The sequence below is a fragment of the Solanum verrucosum genome, unplaced genomic scaffold, assembly GCF_900185275.1.
Source record: "Solanum verrucosum unplaced genomic scaffold, falcon-dt-bn FXZP01000182.1, whole genome shotgun sequence".
In the NCBI taxonomy this organism is placed as follows: Eukaryota; Viridiplantae; Streptophyta; class Magnoliopsida; order Solanales; family Solanaceae; genus Solanum; species Solanum verrucosum.
The window spans coordinates 179,096-199,463 of NW_026020378.1; the positions used below are offsets into that span (position 1 = coordinate 179,096).

The following is a 20,368-nucleotide window of genomic DNA, read 5'->3' on the forward strand; positions in this document are numbered from 1 at the left end:
AACAAACCCAACCTTATATATCAATGAGGAAAGCCGACAGAGGATTAAAAGAACATTATTTAGTGAGACGGAGTTGGAATCAGTTACTTTCACTAGGTCTAACACTATTTGAGATTATACATGATGTATGTCTATGTTATTTGGCCTTTAAAAAGAAGGTAAATCATCAACTTGACGTGGTACAATGAATGATATTGTTCTTTTCTTTCTCAGAAATTTTGGGTTCAAATTCATAAAAAATAATTAACAATGAGCGCTTCCTTTAGAATGGGATCTTACACAATGTGAATTTAGAATAATCAAACTCCAATACACATATTCAATATCGAGAAACCAAAAAAAACAAAAGGAGGTAAACCAACAATTGGTACAATAATATCACTTTCTTCCTTTATAATTAAGAGAAGACTATCGTTTCATCAAGACTAATAATAGTAGTGGTATTGGGTGAACAACCCATCCAGACCCTTCTAGATGAGTGAACCATATTCACATAAAACTTACCATTTAATTCACAAGTCATTTTCTGATGTTTGATTATCAAATTATATTTTCAGAAGGAAAATATTTTTCATTTTTAAAAAAAAATGACTTTTCTCACTGCTAATGGACGAAATGACGGAAGTTGATAATTTTAACTGTCTTACTAGCTCCAAGTAACAACTCAAGACATTATTACGCGTGTACAAGTCAAATCGTAAAATCAAATCGAACTGACGAATCAAATCAAACCGGAAAAAAAAATGAATTGTGGTTTGGTTTGGTTGGTTTGACGGTTGAAAAAAAAGACCGACCACTCTTGATTTGATTTGGTATTAAAAGAAAAAAAGTCAAATCGAACCCAAACCAAACCAAACCGACATATATATATATATATATATATATATATATATATAAAAAAAAATTATTTTATTTATAGATAAAAAATATTATTTATAATCTACTTTGTTAATATATTTTTAGTTAGTTTATAGTTTTCAATGTATATATATTTTATTTCAAATTTGGGCTTGCAAAATTTTGTAAAAACTATATATATAATTTTATTTTATTTATAGATAAAAATATTATTTATAATCTACTTTGTTCATATATTTTTAGTTAGTTTATAGCTTTCAATGTTTATATATTTTATTTCAAATTTGGGCTTGTAAAATTTTGTAAAAACTATATATATAATTTTATTTTATTTATAGATAAAAATATTATTTATAATCTACTTTGTTCATATATTTTTAGTTAGTTTATAGTTTTCAATGTTTATATATTTTATTTCAAATTTGGGCTTGTAAAATTTGTAAATATTTTATTTTGTATTAAGATCCGAAGTTACAATTATATTGTTATAGTTTTTCAAATCTGAAGTTAACAACTTAGTACTTTGTAAAATTTCGTTTTGTATTTAGTTTGACTGTAATGAACGTTGATATTTCAAAAAAAAAATTGTACTCATGTGAATTTTACCATTTTTACGAAAATTTCTATTCATTTAACATTTCTTAAATTTAGCTTATCACACATGTAAGTGAAAATATATTTGATCACATTTTCAAACATCGTATAATTGTAAAAAACCGAAACCGAAAAAACCGACTTTGCGTGGTTTGATTTGGTTTTTAGATTTAATAAACCGACATAATTGGTTTAGACTTTTTTTAATGAAAAATCAAATCAAATCGACCTATGTACACCCATAATTATTACTATGTTATAGTATTCGCAAAAAAATCATCAGATACCCTCTGATAGATATTGTTAAATTTCTAATTATAGATGATTTTTAATGAAGTTTGTTTGCAATAAATTTGAAGGTGATAAAAAATAAATCGTAATAAAAAATATAATATGATGAAACATATTTATTTGATAAAATGATGTGAGTGCTAATATATTTGTTTTCTTGATTCTTTTATTTGAATTTTCTTTCGTGATTTAAGCAACGTATTTCTCGAACGTAGGATAATTTGAATCTGCTTTGAATTTATTTGATCCCCATATAGTTTTAAAATTTGTATTGAATTGACTTATTTTAAGCAAAAATAGCTTTTAATTAAGTACTATATATTCCATCTGTTCCATTTTACGTGATATCATTTTCTTTTTAGTCCGTCTCAAAAAGAATGTCACCTTACTATATTTTTAAACAATTTTATTTAAATTTTCCTTTTATCCTTGATGAAATAATTTTCAAGCACACAAAAATCTAAGTATTGTTTTAAATTACAAAATTTAAAATATTTTTAAATATTATGTTGAATCAAATAATATCAAATAAAATTAGATCACAAAACAGACAGAGTATATAATAGTAGTACACATCTTTGAAGTTTCATCATCTTATATTATTTGCAGTAATCTCTTGTCAAGTCCTTTTTATTTAATTTGTTTGTTCATTAGATCGAGTATCCAACACACATGCATGCGTCGTTCACGACTTGACACAACCTGAATAGTATCTCGTTCGATAAATTTGGAGGCGGAGCTAAGTGGGGGTTTGTTGATTCAAACGAACTCAGTAGCTTTTTTGTAGATCTTATAATTATATTAAAAAATTAAATAAATATATATAAATATTAACTTATAAATTTCCTAACAAATCTGATTGATATCTCAGTGATAAAGAAGGGTCATGGAAATCTTTTCGCACTAGTGTTGTAGGTTCGAACCCTACTATATTAATAAAAGTTTCTTTTAAAAAAAAAAAAAAAGGAAGCATGTTTTCTATATTTTTCTCTACTATCCTAAAATTTAGAACTCCCAAACTTCAAATTTTGGTAACCTCTTTCCCGGTCAGAGATAGGAAAGAATCCAAAGCTTGCAAGGACGTTAGGCTTCGAACGCTGTTAGGACAGAGAAATTGGAAAGCTAGGACGAAATAGCCTACCTTGAATACAGAATCAATTACCAGACGGACTGGCTGGCCCACTTGTACGTAATAGAATCGAAATCAAATGCCACCTTCACTTATTATTATTATTATTATTATTATTATTATTATTATTATTATTATTATTATTATTATTATTATTATTATTATTATTATTTATTTATTTATTTTAAGTTCAATTTAGAAAGTGTTTTCTCGAAACTCTTAAATTGCAATTAATTTTTTTAATTTTTTTAATTATATATTAAGTCAAAACCAAATAAAACAGTAACATTTTCCTATCCTAAAAATATCATGACATTTGTCAGATTCTTCCACTAAATAAAGATATAACCCCATGAATTTCCTATTAACCTTAAAAATAGGGAAGAGAACAGCGCCGCTCCCACGTGAATATTGGACAAAAACAAAAGAAAAAGAAAACATAAAGGAAAGGAAGTCTTTTCATAAATAAATGATAGAGATCGGTAAATGATATTCTTTCGATTTCATGAATTACTTTGATTTGTTTGATTTAGGCAAGAAAAAAGACTTTTGATATTTATAGTCTAAAAAAAACTTGAAATCTTTTTATTAACATAAATTGATATTTTAAAGTTGAATTGTTAATTTATTTGTCTCAATTTATGTGACATTTTCATTATTTGAGAGTCAAACAGATTAAGTTTGATCGGAATTTGTGCATGTTTTCTTCAAAAAGAAATTGAAATGAAATTTGTATATTTATAAACTACGTAAAAAGTATTATAAGTTATAATAATCAATAATTTAAAAGATAAAATTTTACGATAAAAAATAAATTTGTTTAAATCTCAAAATTTGAAGAGTCCCATATAAATTGTGACGGAGAGAGTACCAAATGGAGTAGTAAAATAGCAAATAAGTCATGTATATATATCATCTTTTAGATACCACATATTTGAGATACTTTATTATTTTCCTTAATTCTATGCATTTGGACCGTTTTTGGATAAATAAATTGTTCATGTATATCATTGATTGCTTTGAAATTGTTTATCTATTCGTTTTTAATTTATTTTTTTTGTGATAAGTTCGATTGAGAAATTGTAGTTTCTTATTATGAGTTTCGTTATGATTAGCAACATTTCATATTTTAGTTTTCTACTTTTCCTTACTCTAACGTTACAAACTCAAAAATGTATATTTCATTTAACTTTAAAAAAATATAATGTTTTTTGTTTTAATTTATTTTTCTTGTTTTTTTTGTCCGGTTTAAAATAAATGTCTTTTTTTTTTTTAGTTTTTTCTAAAAAAATTTTACTTTCCACAGGATATAATATCACAAGAATAAAGGACATTTTGATATGTTTTAAATATTTTTAGTTTAAGATTATAAAATTTAAAATTATTCTTTACTTTTTATAAACTTCATATTAAATCAAAATCAGACAATAAATTAAAACGGAGAAAGTAACGTGTAAATTTTAGATCTGTTTCCGCAAACAAACATGGATGCAAAATTTGATAGCAAAAAAGTAAAGAAAACAACCCTTAACCAAAGCTCTCATGTTCGAGCTTTGGTATGAAGAAAATTATGTTGGGACCATCATCCTTAAATGACCTTTGCAGTGTGTGTTTTAAATTTAATTGGAGATACAATACCAACTTGAAACACCGTAGAAAACAAAAAGGAAAAAAAAAACAAAGTAATACAAATGAAATGACGCTTGCCACCCAATGACGACGTAGATCTTTTAAAGCAATGCATTTATGTAATTTTGGCCATTCTCTATTTCATTTTCAAGATGGTTTATTCTTTCCTGCTTAGTATATCGTATTCGATTTGAGATTTCAATTAATTTAAATTAGTAATACCTATGACCTATTTAAAAAGTAAGCAATTATCTTTATCGGATCATCAAAATTGGAATATAAAATTTCTAAGTACAAATAAAAAAAATTACTCATAATCCTACTCATCCAATCACAATTTTGGGTGGCTTATTTTCAAAACTTCACATCTTCATACAACACATATAACACTTAAGTAGTGTTTGATGAGGAGAAAAAATAAAATCATCAAATATTTAGAATTTGAATATTTCTTTTTTTAAAAAAAACATAAAATATAATTTAAATGGTGTTAATCTATAAAATATCTTTTGGAAATAGTTAAAAGGTTAGAAGCACCAAAACCAACCAAAGCAACTGCTGCTTTACTTTGTTCTGCTCTTTTCTTTTCTTTCCCACCAATTATTTTGAAGGTTCCTCTTTTTCTTTTTTCTTTTTCTTTCTTTCTTCTACTCCCTCTCTTCATCATTCAATTCTGTCAAGATTCATTTCCACTTTTATTCTTCTTTCTTTTTCACACTTTCTCTCTTCCTCTACTTATGGAATATAATACTACTTTCAACCCCTTTAAACTACCTATTTTATTAACCAACATTAAGGAATATAATTCATCTACTACTCTCTTAGTCTCAAATCATATGACACTTTTTATTTTTTGATTTAATCAGAAATTTACGCATGAAATTTTAATTTTTTTAAAATTAAATTTATATGTTTATAAATTATATAAAAAGTACTGTAAATCACAACAATTGTTTAAAAGATATATAAATAATTTATAATAAAAAATAAATTTATTTATCCGAAAAACGTAAGTAAATTAGGACGGGAGAGTATCACTTTTTCTTGGTTTTGAGCAAATGGCTTATGTCAACATTTCTTCTTGATTAATCGGTCAAAATAAGAAATTAAAAAGGAGAAGGGCGTTGATCCCAAAGTTATGGTAAGTGATTGAATATTTTGTTTAACAGTTGTAATTAATTGTTAAATAATTCAAGAATATTCTTCCTCAATGCTAGGGATATTCAAAGCAAATAAAACTACTTATACTGAAAAATAAAAATATACTAGTATTTAATAGCTGCCCCATTTAGTCATAAGTAAATTAAATCCCCAAATAAGGCAAGGAAAATATATATAAAAAAAAAAAGCAACACACTTTCATTAAAATACAGATAAAGAGGAGTATTATTTAATTAACACTTGGTACTACACGAAAAATAGAATAATTATGAACTAATTATACTAGTAGACTTAAAATTATATTATTTTTAATTGTGGACAATTAGATTAATAATTATAATTAATAAAAACATGGAAATTTTACTTACTATACCACATGAGTGATGACACCGACTTCCACAAGCTTAGGAACAAGTCGACCACTCAAGTGAAGTGCAACAAGGCTCTCTAATCCACCGACACGTGTCCCACCAATAAAGACCGCCGGAGCATCGGCGGGAATATTATTAACGTGATGATGATCGTCAAGATCTCCGGCGGAAGAGGGAGGTAAGGCAGAGATCTCTTCTTCCTCTAGTTCAATTACAGTTGGGTAAACACCAATAGCAGATAGTAATTTCTTCATGACGTGGCACATGCAACAAGAGGAACGAGTGAAGATTACGACGGGGTTTTCGGAGATGAGACGTTGAATTCTCATCTCCGTAGACTCCGTCACATCGATAGCAAGCGGGGAAGTGGTTGATGGGGTGAGTTCTAGACGCACCCCTCCTTCTCCGTAGAAGTTGTTGGTTCTCATCATCATGTAGAAAAGATTTTTAGGTAGAAAAGAAAAGGGAAGGGGGAAGGGATTTTATTATATAAATGGGAAGGTGGCAAATAATGTTACATCACAAAGTAACATACTACGTAAGTTATGCTGTGTTTATGGGGATTGCCATAACCCCCCCTTGGCCCCCCACCCCCGTCCTCCCCTAGTCTTATTAGTGGATTGTTTTATGTGAGAAATTTATATGACTCGCACGAGAGGGGAAGTGAGAATCAGGTGCTACTACACGACAAAAGAGAAACATCTATCTCTATCATCTATTTCTCAATTTTACACATTACCTTTACCTTTATTAGTATTCAATTCTAAACCATGTTTTAATAGTAAAATGTAAATAGGTTAAATTAGATTTATTTATTGAGATAAATACCTCTAAATTTGATGTGAATTGTTGCTTTTGTTTTCAACCGTCTTTAAAAAAATCCTCTTTTTGATTAAGTGAACTACTAGCAAACTCTTGTAGGAGGGTGAAACTTTTTAATAAAAAAATTGAGAGAAATGTTAAAAAAACTCCTAAATTTGACATGAATTTATGGGTGTATTTCATTCATGTGACAAGATTAGTGGTGTATTTAAGTACAGTTAATCAAGTAAAGGAGTATTTTTAAGGTTGTCTATAATTTAAGAATGAAACTAATAATTCGCACCAAATTTAAAAGTATTTTTAACACTTCTTCTCTCTTATTTAATTTACATTTTTGAATTCTAATTTTGTTATTCATTATTCAAAATAAAACTATTGATTGTAGATGAATTCATAAATCCGTAACTACCATATCAAATCTCAAGGTATTTATGATCAAGTCAAGATAAGGTCAACAATCTAATCGTTGCGAAAAGGTATGAAATTATCATGAATCGCTACTCAACAACGCTAACATGAGTTCTAATTTATCAAAACAATGAATTGAATATACCATTTTGGAAGTGGACTTTATTTCAAAACGTGTCAGTCACTAATCGGCACACCTACTCATGAAGAACTGGCTTCTAGATAATCAAATATCATTGGTTATATTAGGTTATTACATTTATATTTATATATATATATATATATATATATTATTTTACAAGCTACATTTGCATTTTCCCAGAGAACATGTCACGTTATTCTGTCTATTTGCATAAAGTCTAATTGTTTAAGATTAACAAAGTTGACCTCATGCCCATGCCGACGGATTTAAACAGGAAGAGAAATAAAAAATAAATGGAAAAGGATCAAAACTATCCTTAAGCTATTTGAAAGAGCTTAAATATATCTTTAAATTATATTTCGACTCAAAAATATTATTTCCGTCAAACTATTGGGTCACACTTACCCTTTATTTAATGAAAGCATCCATGTGTGTGTTAAATGTCACATGGACACTCCTAACACACCCCACTATCACATAGACAAATTAAATCCTTAATTTCACTTTTTTTTTTCCCTCATTTCCCTTGGAAACAATTTCACCCGTTTATTCATTTTGCGGATGGGCTTTAAATCTGTCTTCTTCGAAAGTCTAGCGTAGAGAACGGAAATAGGGCGCGTGGGAGAGTTAAAGAAATTGGGGAGTAGGAGGGTAGGTCGGAAATAGTGTAAAGTAGTAGGGGTAATATTGAGAATAGAAAAATGGGCAGAATCACATGGAGAGATGAGAGGCTTTATTTTCTCCTAATAGGTGGGGGCACTGGCACTTCATGCTGACGTCATTAATTGACACACCCTTTAGCTACTACGTAATTTCTATATTTAGCTGACGTTTACTTATCTCTTTTCCGACAAACTTGCTATACAAATAATCCACACATGACATACCTAAAATTATCGACACACATGACATAATAGGTGATTTCAAACTCTTATAATGACATAAGACTCTTGATAAAAAGTCAAGAGAAATGTTAAAAATTGATAAAAAAAAAATCACGCATGTTGCAAGATCCGGACTCTATTTAAGTTCAATTAGTCAAGTAAATTTTTTTAAGATGATCAATAATTTAGGGATGAAACTAATAATTCACGCCTAGTTTAGAAATGTTTTTGATATTTTCTTTTTATTAAAAATAAAAAGGAAATTTAAAAATTAATTAAATAACAAGATATGTTTTTTAAGACTGATTATAAAAATATAATATAATATAAAGAGTAAAAAACAAAATTTGGGACGAGTTTTAGGAGTGGGGTTTTATTTATTAGTAGTAAAAAAATATAGGAGCAATTTATGGTGACAAAAGTATCTTTGAGGTGTAAATCCTACAATATGAACGTACACTTACGTGTTGGATAGATTTTTATTTGGAGAGTAAGTTAGAAAAACAATCGAATTAAAATTAATATTGCTAAATAAGTTTTATCTTGTTACTATTATTATTATTTAAAAAGTTTATAAACTTAATAATCGGTTTTTTTTCTTTTTACCCCTAAATTTTGTACTTTTCCTTCTTTTTTCACCGAATAAAGCGAAAACTAATCAATATGCAAATTACAAAGTTACCTTGATTTGGTTTAATTTTTCTGACTATAGGTTTTGGCTTCTTTTTCTATTTTTCAAGTTAATTTATAAATTTTATTCAATTTTCTTTTGAGATGAACAATTTCAATTATTTTTGTTAGTTAATTATTGTTTTAAGTTGAAACGATTTTATGTACATTTACACTTTGGTGATATTTTCTTGAATTTTTAATATATTTTTTATTTTTTATTTTTATTATACTAATTTACAAAATATGAAGATTTTAAAGATTCATAAGCAACGCCTTGAAGCTTATGTCTTCTCCATATATATCAGATAAAATGCCTCGCATTGAGTTAATTAGGAACAATTATGTAACCGTACAGGTGACGAAAAATATTTTCTAGAAAAATGATTGTATGTATATGTAATGTATCAATATTGTATAAATAATTTTATAATATATATTTAATATATAGATATTGCATAAATAGTGTATAACTATGTTCATATGATGTATAACAATGTATAAGAAATGTGTATACATCTATATATGATGTCTATATAACATTTATACAGTGAAACCGTAAATATGATGTATAATCATATATCAAAGGTGTATATACATTCTTTATACATTGCAGTAGTTCATATTCCTTAACGACTTGATTTTTTTAAATTCCAAGCAACTCAAATCTCCTCTATATAGTCTACAGATATGAGCTCCTTTTAATATATCAAGTCTTTTAATATAATATTCATTCTAAATGATTCACGCTTGCAACAAGTTATATTTTAAAATTTGAATTTCAAAAACACTTCAATCCATTGTAAATAGGATAACTTACATAAATTCCAAAGTGTAAAGAGTAAATTACATCATATCCCTACTCTTTTTCTATGTCACGACTCAGACCGTCGTGATTGGCACCCACTCTAACCCTTCGGTGGGAGAACCACTACTACAGTCCAACTAAGCAACTTAACGAAACTAAACCATTTAAAGATACAAAAACAGATTTAAATGACAACTAAATAATGAGTTCCCATAAACTCCGAAGTTTAACAAAAACAACTACGCATAACTCTCGCGGAAATTCAACCCCTAGAATTTGAAAGTCATTGTACCAAAACTCTACCAATCAACAAGTCTAAGGAAAAAGGGGTGCAACCCCGAAACTAAACATAATCAAAATGTCTGAACATATAGTCTGAATTTGAAAGGAATGGACTAAAACAAAGGATGGATCCATGACAGCCTGAAAGAACTGGCTCACCCTCGAATCCGGTCTTGGTCAATGATCTCCTAACTGAGGTCTGTCAGTAGCCGCCTGAAGATACTCTGTACTCAACAAAGAAAGAGCAAGTGCAGTATCAATACACGAAACCACAGTGTACTGGTAGGATGACGCGGCTACTCCAGTAAGCACACTATAGCAAGTAATTACAACACAGTAAACACACATATACAGAATGCAAAGTTCACTTATCATTTTAGGAGCAACATACAATTTCCCAATATCAATGACATGTAAATATGAATGTAATAATCACAAGTGGTTCTCTTATGGAACCCACACCCAAACTGTTAGTGTGTCGGAACGTGACACCCGATCTAATATACATGTGTCGGAAGGTGACATCCGGTCCAATATATGTGTTGGAACGTGACTCCCGACCCAATATATGTATCGGACCATGACACCCGATCTAATCAGCACAATCACAATCACACCCATAATGAACAATACTCATACTCATACAATCAGGTAATAGGTTCATGGCATGTAATTGCTCACACTAATCATTTCATTATATTTAATTAACATTCCCTATTCACATACATGCACACATACAATGAAGCAATTAACCGGCATATATCACACAACAAGAAATTGAATCATCACCTACCTCAAAATCAAGTCTGAATACTCCTAAGACATGTGGGTCTTCCCTTTCTGGAGTCTTTCAGCTCGTTCTTGATCTAAAACAAGCAATTAATGCAAGGATAACTAAACAAGGTCTAATTTACCCGGATAATAACAAAATTATTAACCCAAAGCCAAATCCATGATCCTAATGTTCAACTAGGGCTTTTCCCACCATTAACTTCACGCCAAAACCTCCCCAACGATAATTATCCAAGATTCTAAGTTCTAAGAATCAAAATACGAATTAGGGGAGTAATTAACTTACCTTTAGCTCTAGAATTCGTGGGAAGTCGTCCCTTAGCTCTCAAGAACGAAGTTTTACAGAAATAACATTTTTTGGGGTTTTTTCTCGATTTAACTCGCGACTGGCCCCCCACAGCGGCCCCTTCCTAGCGGGATAAATTTCGCCCCAGCAGCTTGCACGGAGACAGAAACTCAAAACTTGAGTTCCAAGCTCCTATTTCACAACACACCTTTAAATCTGGACGTTTTAAAACTACTCTTTCACGCCAAGATCAATTTCGGGAGTTTTACTCTCTCGAATTCGATTCCGTAAAGTCATACAGGCTTTTTAACGTCTTGGTTATCTACTCATGTGATCAAACTCATAATTAAATCCCCAATCCATTACCAGATTGCCCTAGACCTCGCCTGACTCAGATTTCGTCCAAGTTTGGCCTAGACAAGAAATTTTCAAGTTACTACTCATAAATTTTCTGGCTCAAATTCCTGCCCCATTGGTTTTTCCATAACGACATGAACAAGTTGTTACATTCTAATTACAATAATCCCTTAAAATTTGTACCTTCCGGATACATAAGTCACCATCCGAATACATTAATTCACCACCCGGATACATTAATTTTAATACAAAATGAATCTTCTGTTGCGCTAAAAAGGGAATAAAATTTGAAAATCTAATTAAATCTCATAAATTATGCTTACGTTTCTTCTTACTCTCAATCATACAGAGACAAATCCAGAACGAAGAAATTCAAAATTTTAAATTGTTCCATCTCTGTTCATCGAAGAAACCTTTCAGATTTGATTCAAAAACTTTTGTCAAAATTTTGGGTTAGCGAGGTGAGTTATGAAGGATACAAAAGTGATGGAATTGTTGTTGGACAAACGGTTTCCTTTTGAATCTTCAAGTTCATCGAAGATCTTTTCAATTTTGATTCAAGTTGTATGGATTTGCTATATATATATATGTATACCCTCTGTTTTAAATTTTTGAATTTGTGTATTGATATATAAGTCATGATACATTACTAGTTTGATGTATATGTAATGTGTTTTTAGATCCCAAAATTCTTCTTTTCATTCTTCCAAAAAAATTCTCAATTTTTTAATCAAACTTGTCGACAAATTGTACTAATACAACATGAACTTGTCGATCTTGTTGAGACATTCCAGAATCTGAGAAAGTGAGGTGAGGTATGAACGATACAAAAGTGATGGAATTGTTGTTGGTCAAAATATTGGTTTGTGAATCTCAAAACAGTCATTGCAACGGAATTAGAGATCGCCAAGTGTTGTATTTCTAATAGATACATTAAATAAGAAATTGTTACCCATAAGATGTTAGGTTTGAGATCGATACATTACTATTTGGTAATTGTTATGTATCACATACATTTAGTATAAATTCAAATTTACGTATCATGCCTAAAAAATTAGTGCATGATACATCATTATTTATGTAACTTATTTTGTTTGAGAGCAGAATCCATATGTAGCAGAAATTTGTAGATGAAAAGACTGATACATGATAAATTATATATTTGGTAGAATTTTTGTATCAAGTGTCCATACTAATTAAGGTTATGTGTCAAAACTAATGTTTGAACACGATACATTGTGCATGATTAATTGTAATGTATCATAATGTTGAAACGAAGGCAATATACATTAGTTTAAGAAACAAAATCAACTAGATACATTAAAAATTATCAGAAAAGAAATAACCAAAAAAAAAAAAAAAAGACAACAATCTAAGCAACGGAAAGCAACGGAGATGTATCCTTCTTGGACTAATTGGGTAAGCCCAATATTGAAAGATCGAACGAAATGGAATGAAGTGTATCAAGACCGCCATCAGAAATTCCTGAAACAATTCCCAATGCACTCCAAGATGAACGCCTGCATTAGCAATATTTTACACCCCTCTTCCAGTAAAGAGACCGGGAGTAACAAATTCAATATTTTCTTAAGATGAAAAAGCTAAAAATAAATTAAAAGAAATTGAAAATTGAAGTGATGAGAAGAAATCTACCTCTTGAATAACTCGAAATCATTAATTGAAAAGAGAAAATATTTGAACTTTAAAAATAGATTAATATAGGTAACTGTAGAGAGATCTGTGGCTTGAAAAAATGAAAGAAAATCATGGGTATTAGATTTCAAATTAATGTATCCGGAAAAGGGAATGATGTGAGCAAAAGAAGAGATTTTTGATATTTTTTAAAATGATAGAAAAAATAAAAAAATATGATAATAAATGATGTGTAGTTAGATAATTTTTCCTGTTAAATAAAATTAAATCCATGTCAACCTGAAAACAAAAAGGTGAAATCATAATTAAACTAAATCCATGTCAACCTGAAAACAAAAAGGTGAAATCATAATTTGGACTTGCTTATTACTTACTACTCTCTCTCCCCCAATCTATGTGAGTTGCTTTCCTTATTAGTCAGTCTAAAAAATAATGACATATTTCTATATTAATTATTAATAATTTAAATTTAAAATGTTTATTTTATCCTTAATGAAATGATTTATAGTTACACAAATTTATATTATTCATTTTGGACCACAAATTTTAATAGTCTTTATTTCTTTTTTAAACTCCATATCGAGTTAAACTACCTCACATTAAATGAGACAGAGGGAGTATATAATATTAATCACATGAAAACTATTAAATGAGAAGTAAGAAAGTTTTTTCTATTCATTTTACGGTGCCATTATTATTTAATAGGACTCGTGTACCACACGATATATAAACACATAAAAAAGTTCCAATTGGACAGCACCAACTCAATAATTGTATTCATTTTTTTTTTCTCTTTTACACGGTGCAAAGTGAATAATTTATTATCAAAATTGGCACACATTAGGACTCTTTTTTTCTACCTTTGCTACTTTCCTTAAAAAGAATGAGACACAAAGACAAACCTTCAAAATTTTATATTGATTCAGTACTTGAATCTTTTAATTTCTTTTACAAATAAGTTGATATAGTTAGAATTACATCGAAATGTAAAACAAATTATAATTCTTATAATAAAAGAAAATATTTAGTACATGCTTTAAATTATGTTGTAAAATGCTATTATTTATTTTAATATCGAACTAAAATATGTTTGGTCAATTTTCTAAAATCAACTTATTTTGGAATGTGTTTTTTTTTTCTTTCTAAAAGTGCTTTAAAAAAAATATTTTTGATGAGAATTAGTTTATGTTTGGTGAATAAATTTTAAAAACACTTTTGAGTAGTATTTTGTGTTTTGTCAACCTTTTTAAAAGTGCTTTTTAAGCGTTCGTTTCTCAAACATATTTTTCAAAAAATTGTTTTTAGGAAGAAAAAGAACCCTTTTTATCTTTCGAAAAACAAATTATGTTCCTCCCCAAAACACTTATTTCCTCCAAAACAATTGACCAAACTGTCCAAACACCTAATCTTTTTAAAAATAAGCAGTTTCTAGATATTTTGTATCAAACATAAATGGCGTATTTGGTGTGGAGAAAAATATATTTTTTTAGAAATTTTCAATTTTTACACGTGCTCGATTAATCAGAAATTTGAAAAATATTATTTTCTCAAAAAATTAATTTCTTAAAATTGAGAAAAATAATATTCTTAGTGGCAGTAGAAAAGATAAGTTTCACAAATGACACTCTTTATTGATTGTCTCCTCTCTATCTTCCATCCAACACATCTCATCTTCAACCATACCACACTACACCATCACCTCTAACAGTATTTGTTTAAATTATATGCAAATACTTTTTACATATCAAACACAAAAATAATATATAAAGTACCACTTATTTTTATTTTTATTTTTTAATGAAAAACATTTTCCTTCACTATTGAACACACCCAAAAGGCCATAAAAAATATCAAATAAAACGTCATCATCTACTTAAAGGAGGAAGAAATTTGTTGGGGGGTCACATAAGTAGTTCTTTTGAATGAATAAAATAAAATGAATGGATGGACATAATTATGTTGTAGGAAAGTAGAAAGATTCCTAATTTCCCCCACTTACCAAAAATCTCAAATAGTGACCATGACTATCCCCATAAATATTCTCTTCTTTTTTTATTTGAAAATAATAAATTATTACTACCGTTAATAATATATCAAATTCCTTTTCTTTTCACCATTAATATTACTAAAAAACATTAAGCTTATAAAATTTGCAAATATCAAATAATTAAACGATGAGAAGTTGCCAAGAAATTGTATAATCTAGACAAGTCATTTTGGGAATTGTCTTGTGTTTTTGTTTGTACATGTCTTTGTCTTCATACATCATCCATGTGCTAGTCTTCCCTTAGGAAAAAAAGACAAAGGAACTACAGTAAGCACGCTACTTTTAAATGATACCAATAATGTTAGTACTCTATTTCTTTAAAAATAATAATGATACGTTTATTAGCTTGCACGTTTCTTTATTATTTCATTGAATATATATATATATATATATTGACTGTTATCTTTTACGAACACATATATTTATATTTACTTAATTAATTAGGCCACACCTTTAGATGAATCTGTAACGTGTTCATTGAATCTATACATAAAAAAAAAAGAGTAAGATTGTATAGAATAACTATTAAAACCTTAATCAAACAAGGAATCATTATTAACTTCTGACGAAGGAGCATAAACTAAGTCAAGCTTTTGTTGAGTGTCACTATCTTTAATTAATGAATTTAGATCGAACTCGATTGCATTATCAATTTTGAATATAAAATGAACATGCATAAATACATCTGAGTTGTAATTGACACTCTGGAGTTAATGAAGATACAAGCATTGATGCAGTATTCTTAGGTTCCAAAAACTAACTCAGATTTGATTAAGATATAACCATTCCATTTTAAGTCGTTTGTCTTACTTTTCCTTTTTCGTTCATTTAAAAAATACTGAATTTTCCTTTTTTCTCTTTTGAATTTCAACTTTCTACGTGTGATATGTTTAAAATCACAAGATTAAAAAATCATTTTGATACATTCAACCTGATATTTTTGCATTATGACCACAATTTGTATCGTCGCTAAATTACCGTTAAAATTTTTAGTGACATTAGATTAAATGGATATTGATTAATTATCAATAAAAGCTTTAGCAACAATTTGTATCATCGCTAAAGTGCTTATTTATTATTGTGCATCGTTGAAAGCCTTTTAATATTGTTATAGCGTTAAATCAGACAAACAAATTGAAATTTTTTTTTTTTCTAATATTAATAACCTTATGATCCCTAATTTTATATTCGAATGAAGCATTAAATTAGCTGTGACAATTTCATGGTTATCAATAAAATCTCTAACCAATATTATTAGAATTGGACTCAGCCTCGACTTGACTAAAAATCTCTAGGAGTTAGAGTTAAAGATCTTCTTGAGCTAATTGAGTCCGAACACCAAGTGAAAAAAAGTTGGCTTTGGATGGCTACACAAGATAAACAAAATGATTGGGAGCAATCCCCATGCCACCCACCATATATTATACAGTCAAGTACACCTAAAATAGCAAGACTTTCGAAAAATCTAAGTATACTTTCTTACTAGGATGTGGGCCTAGGGTAATAGATGTTACCTAAAATCTGCTGTCATATTTCTAGAGATTTGAAATAACTAGCTAGCCGTGTATTAAATCTCACATAAGATATGATTTTTTTTTTCCGGTTCAACGATAATTGTTCATTATTGATTTGAAGCATATTTTAAGAAACAAAAAAATTAGGGGTAATATTAAGTATATCACCTTTTGAATATCTTAAATTTAATACTTTAAAAAATGTATGTAATAGCGACGATGAAATGGATAAATAATTCATTAATTTTCTAAACGAGACAAGTGTTGTTGACATCTATTTGTAGTGTAGTGGACAAAAGTACAGATGGACGGAGGAATTATAATATAATACTCTATTCCTTTCAATTTATGTGACATATCTTCTTTTTTTTAGTCAAATCTAACACATTTTTATATGTAATCATAATTTAAATTTAAACTGTTAGTTTTATCATTAATGAAATAATTTATAGTCACACAAACAACTATAACTTTTTTTTACCATAAGTTTTAAAAGTATTTCTTTCTTTCTTAAACTTCATGACAAGTGAATGTATAATATACATATCATATACATAGTATCACATGATTTTAGTGTTGTGTTGGCTACTTATGCACCGTTCCTTGTTTCAATTGTTTGTATTGTCTTCTTTCTTCTTTATATCGGAATTTGTTACACTTGACCCGATGGTCTTTTATTTTTCTCTAATAATTACTTTATATAATTTTATGTGATATAGAATTTTATTTTTTCAAATTTTTTATTTAATATAAAATTATATTTTATTCTAAATTTCTAAATAACATAACCACAATCGACAACAATTCTTTGGATCATACCCAAATTCCATTCTTATATTATTGTTGCATGTGATTACATGCAACAAGAACAACAACGAATAATTGAAAAAAGAAATTAATCAACAATCACAACCACAATCGCAACAATTCTCTGGATCATACCCAAATTTTTTTTTTTTGAAAAGTGCTAAATCTGGAAACGATTCATTGGATTACTAAATTATTATTGTGATAAATTAATTATTATGTTATGTATTGTATTTTATCTTGTATTTAAATTATAATGTTATGTATTGTACTGTTATCTTGTATTTAAATTATCATGTTATGTATTGTATTTTTAAATTAATTTTTTCATCTTATCATTTTAATTTTGTGTATTCTTTATAGTGAAAATTAATAATAAAATCAAATTATATTGTTGACGAAAATTAGAAAAAAAATTAGTATACTATTAATTCGGGATGAAAGTAGTATATGCTAAATAATATATTTTAAACTATTAAATTACATTTAAAAAGAATTATGAATATTAATTATTTAATTAATGACATTATATGTAAAATAATATGTTAATTAGAAAATAATATAAATAATAATAAATAATTGAAAAAGTGAATAGAGAGTGTGAATAGTAGTTCTTCAAATTTGGAGAACTATTGTTCAACTCTCTAAATATGAAGAATTGAGAGTGATATAGAGGGGGATTGGAGTGCTCATTCTCTATTTTACTCTTCAAATATAGAAAATGAAGAGTAAAATAGAAATGGATCGGAGATGAGTGGGATAAAGAGAGGGTCAGACAGCTGCTTGATGTGCAATATACCAAACAGCAGCGGAAATTAATTTCATAAATCATGTAGTCAGGTGATCTAGAAAATGTTCAGTAGCAATCCAAGATAAGCTAACTTTGAAAATACTCCATTATTAAGATAAATAAATGTAGTCATAAATAGTTGAGTACGTAAATGCAACCATTTGTGTGCCACACAATATGACACATGATTTATGAAGAAAATTTTAATTGGACATTAATGTACTCGTCATGATTGATGTTAGAAATTGTCTTTTGGACGTGAAAATAACCAATCGTTATGTTGAGCCTTTTAATTTGATGTTGATTGTTCTCTACTTAAATTATTAAAGATGACACTATATATATACACATATGCATGAGACCAAGCAACGGCCGTCCCCCACTGTCTGCCTATTGGGGTCGGATGTGATTGATATTCAATTTTTACTAGTAAATTTATCTGTGCTTTATGTAACCTAATCAGTTAAAAAATTAGATAGTTCAAACATCTATGTATGCATGTATGACCAAATTTAAATAGAAAAATAAATTATAGGCTTAAGTCATTCACGACCCTTAAAGTTGTTCGCATAATTTATTTGAACATCTCAACTAAGGCTTGTACCTATTGAACACCTCTACCATGTTGAATTGATATCTATTTGACATTTTTTTGACAATCAGCCAAAAATTTGAAGTGTGTGAGATTCACTCGCAGTGACGTGGCACAATGACAAATTAAACTTTGACATGTCATTTAGTTTCAAAAAATTATTTAAAAATATCTTATAAAAAGTGTTTTAAGGTAAAAGATAATATAAAAACAAAAATCAACCCTATCTACCCATAACCACTTTCCGGCAGAACTAGTCTGCCGGAACACCATAGCCCGATAACGAGCGGCAAGTATCTTCCCCATATTTCTCTCATCAACACCATAGATGCTACCTACCCTCTTCCTTTTATTCCCATTTGGCAATTTTTTTATCAATACCATAGCTGCCATTTCTTCGATCTCACTCTCTTCTTCATACATCATTTAAGATTTGTTGATATTTTTTTGTACTGTGGATTCTTTAGGATTTGAATTCTTTAACAATTTCAAAGAAAATAAATTTAGATTTGTATTAGTCTTGTCGGAAAAAATGGATGCTCACCGGATTTTTTTGACTCAATCTGATTTTTATTATTATTATTATTATTATTATATTTCCTTCCGTAGCTTTAACTCTCTTGAATTTTTCTACAATTTATAAGGTTAGGTTTATTTTTTTTACTATCAGTTAACTCTCTTTTGAATTTTTCGATTTTAACGGTCATTTGTTTAATGGACACTTTTCCGATTAAGATAAAGACGACGATATTGGTGATGACGAATGATAGTAGAAAGGAAAAATATAGATGAATACAGAAAGGAGTGTGGCAGAGGCGTTGGCTAAATGATTTAGCCGGCGAGGAAAATGCAAAAGACTAAGGTGGTTTGGAATTGGGGAAGAAGATACTGTTGGAAATATATTTTTCATGCTCAGACTTTTGCTCCACTTTTTAAATGTTGACATGTAATTTTTTGATTGGCTTGTAAGTAAATTGTATTGGTTTCACGCGCTATTGAGGCGTGTACTACACATATGATGCCACATCATTAAAAAGTATGTAATAGGTACATGTTTTGAACAAGAGAGGTGTTCAATAGGGTACACCCCTTAATTGAGGTGTCTAAGTGAAATATGAAGATAACTCTAAGTGGTTGTGGATGACTTAAGCCTAAATTATATATTTATCAAGATTTTGTCAATGGTGTAAAATAACTTTAAATTTCACTAGGTATATTATTGTTATATAGAATAGTTGCGGATTTGAAAATAATTACTTGGTTGGCCTAAATCTGTCAAGTAGGCCGGATATCGGTTCTGGACGGATATGAGTGTTGGGCTTCAAATAGGCCTGGTTTGTGGGCCAGCGAAATATTTCGTTTTAAAAAAAAAAAAAAAAAGTTAACTTCTCCAACTTGAATTAAATTTGAAAATTGAGTTCTAATCATGTAATTTGTGTTATCAATTTTAATTTGAATAACTGTAATTGTTATGAATTTAAA

At 28.5% G+C, this 20,368-nt stretch overlaps 1 protein-coding gene across 1 annotated transcript; it reads right to left on the reverse strand.

Moving 5' to 3' along the window:
• Positions 1–5,842: 5,842 nt before the first annotated feature.
• LOC125838836 (glutaredoxin-C6) lies at positions 5,843–6,471 on the reverse strand. The gene has a single exon (XM_049517865.1). The coding sequence runs from the start codon at positions 6,465–6,467 to the stop codon at positions 6,030–6,032; it is 438 nt and encodes a 145-aa protein (XP_049373822.1). The 5' UTR covers positions 6,468–6,471; the 3' UTR covers positions 5,843–6,029.
• Between the last annotated feature and the right edge of the window lie 13,897 nt (positions 6,472–20,368).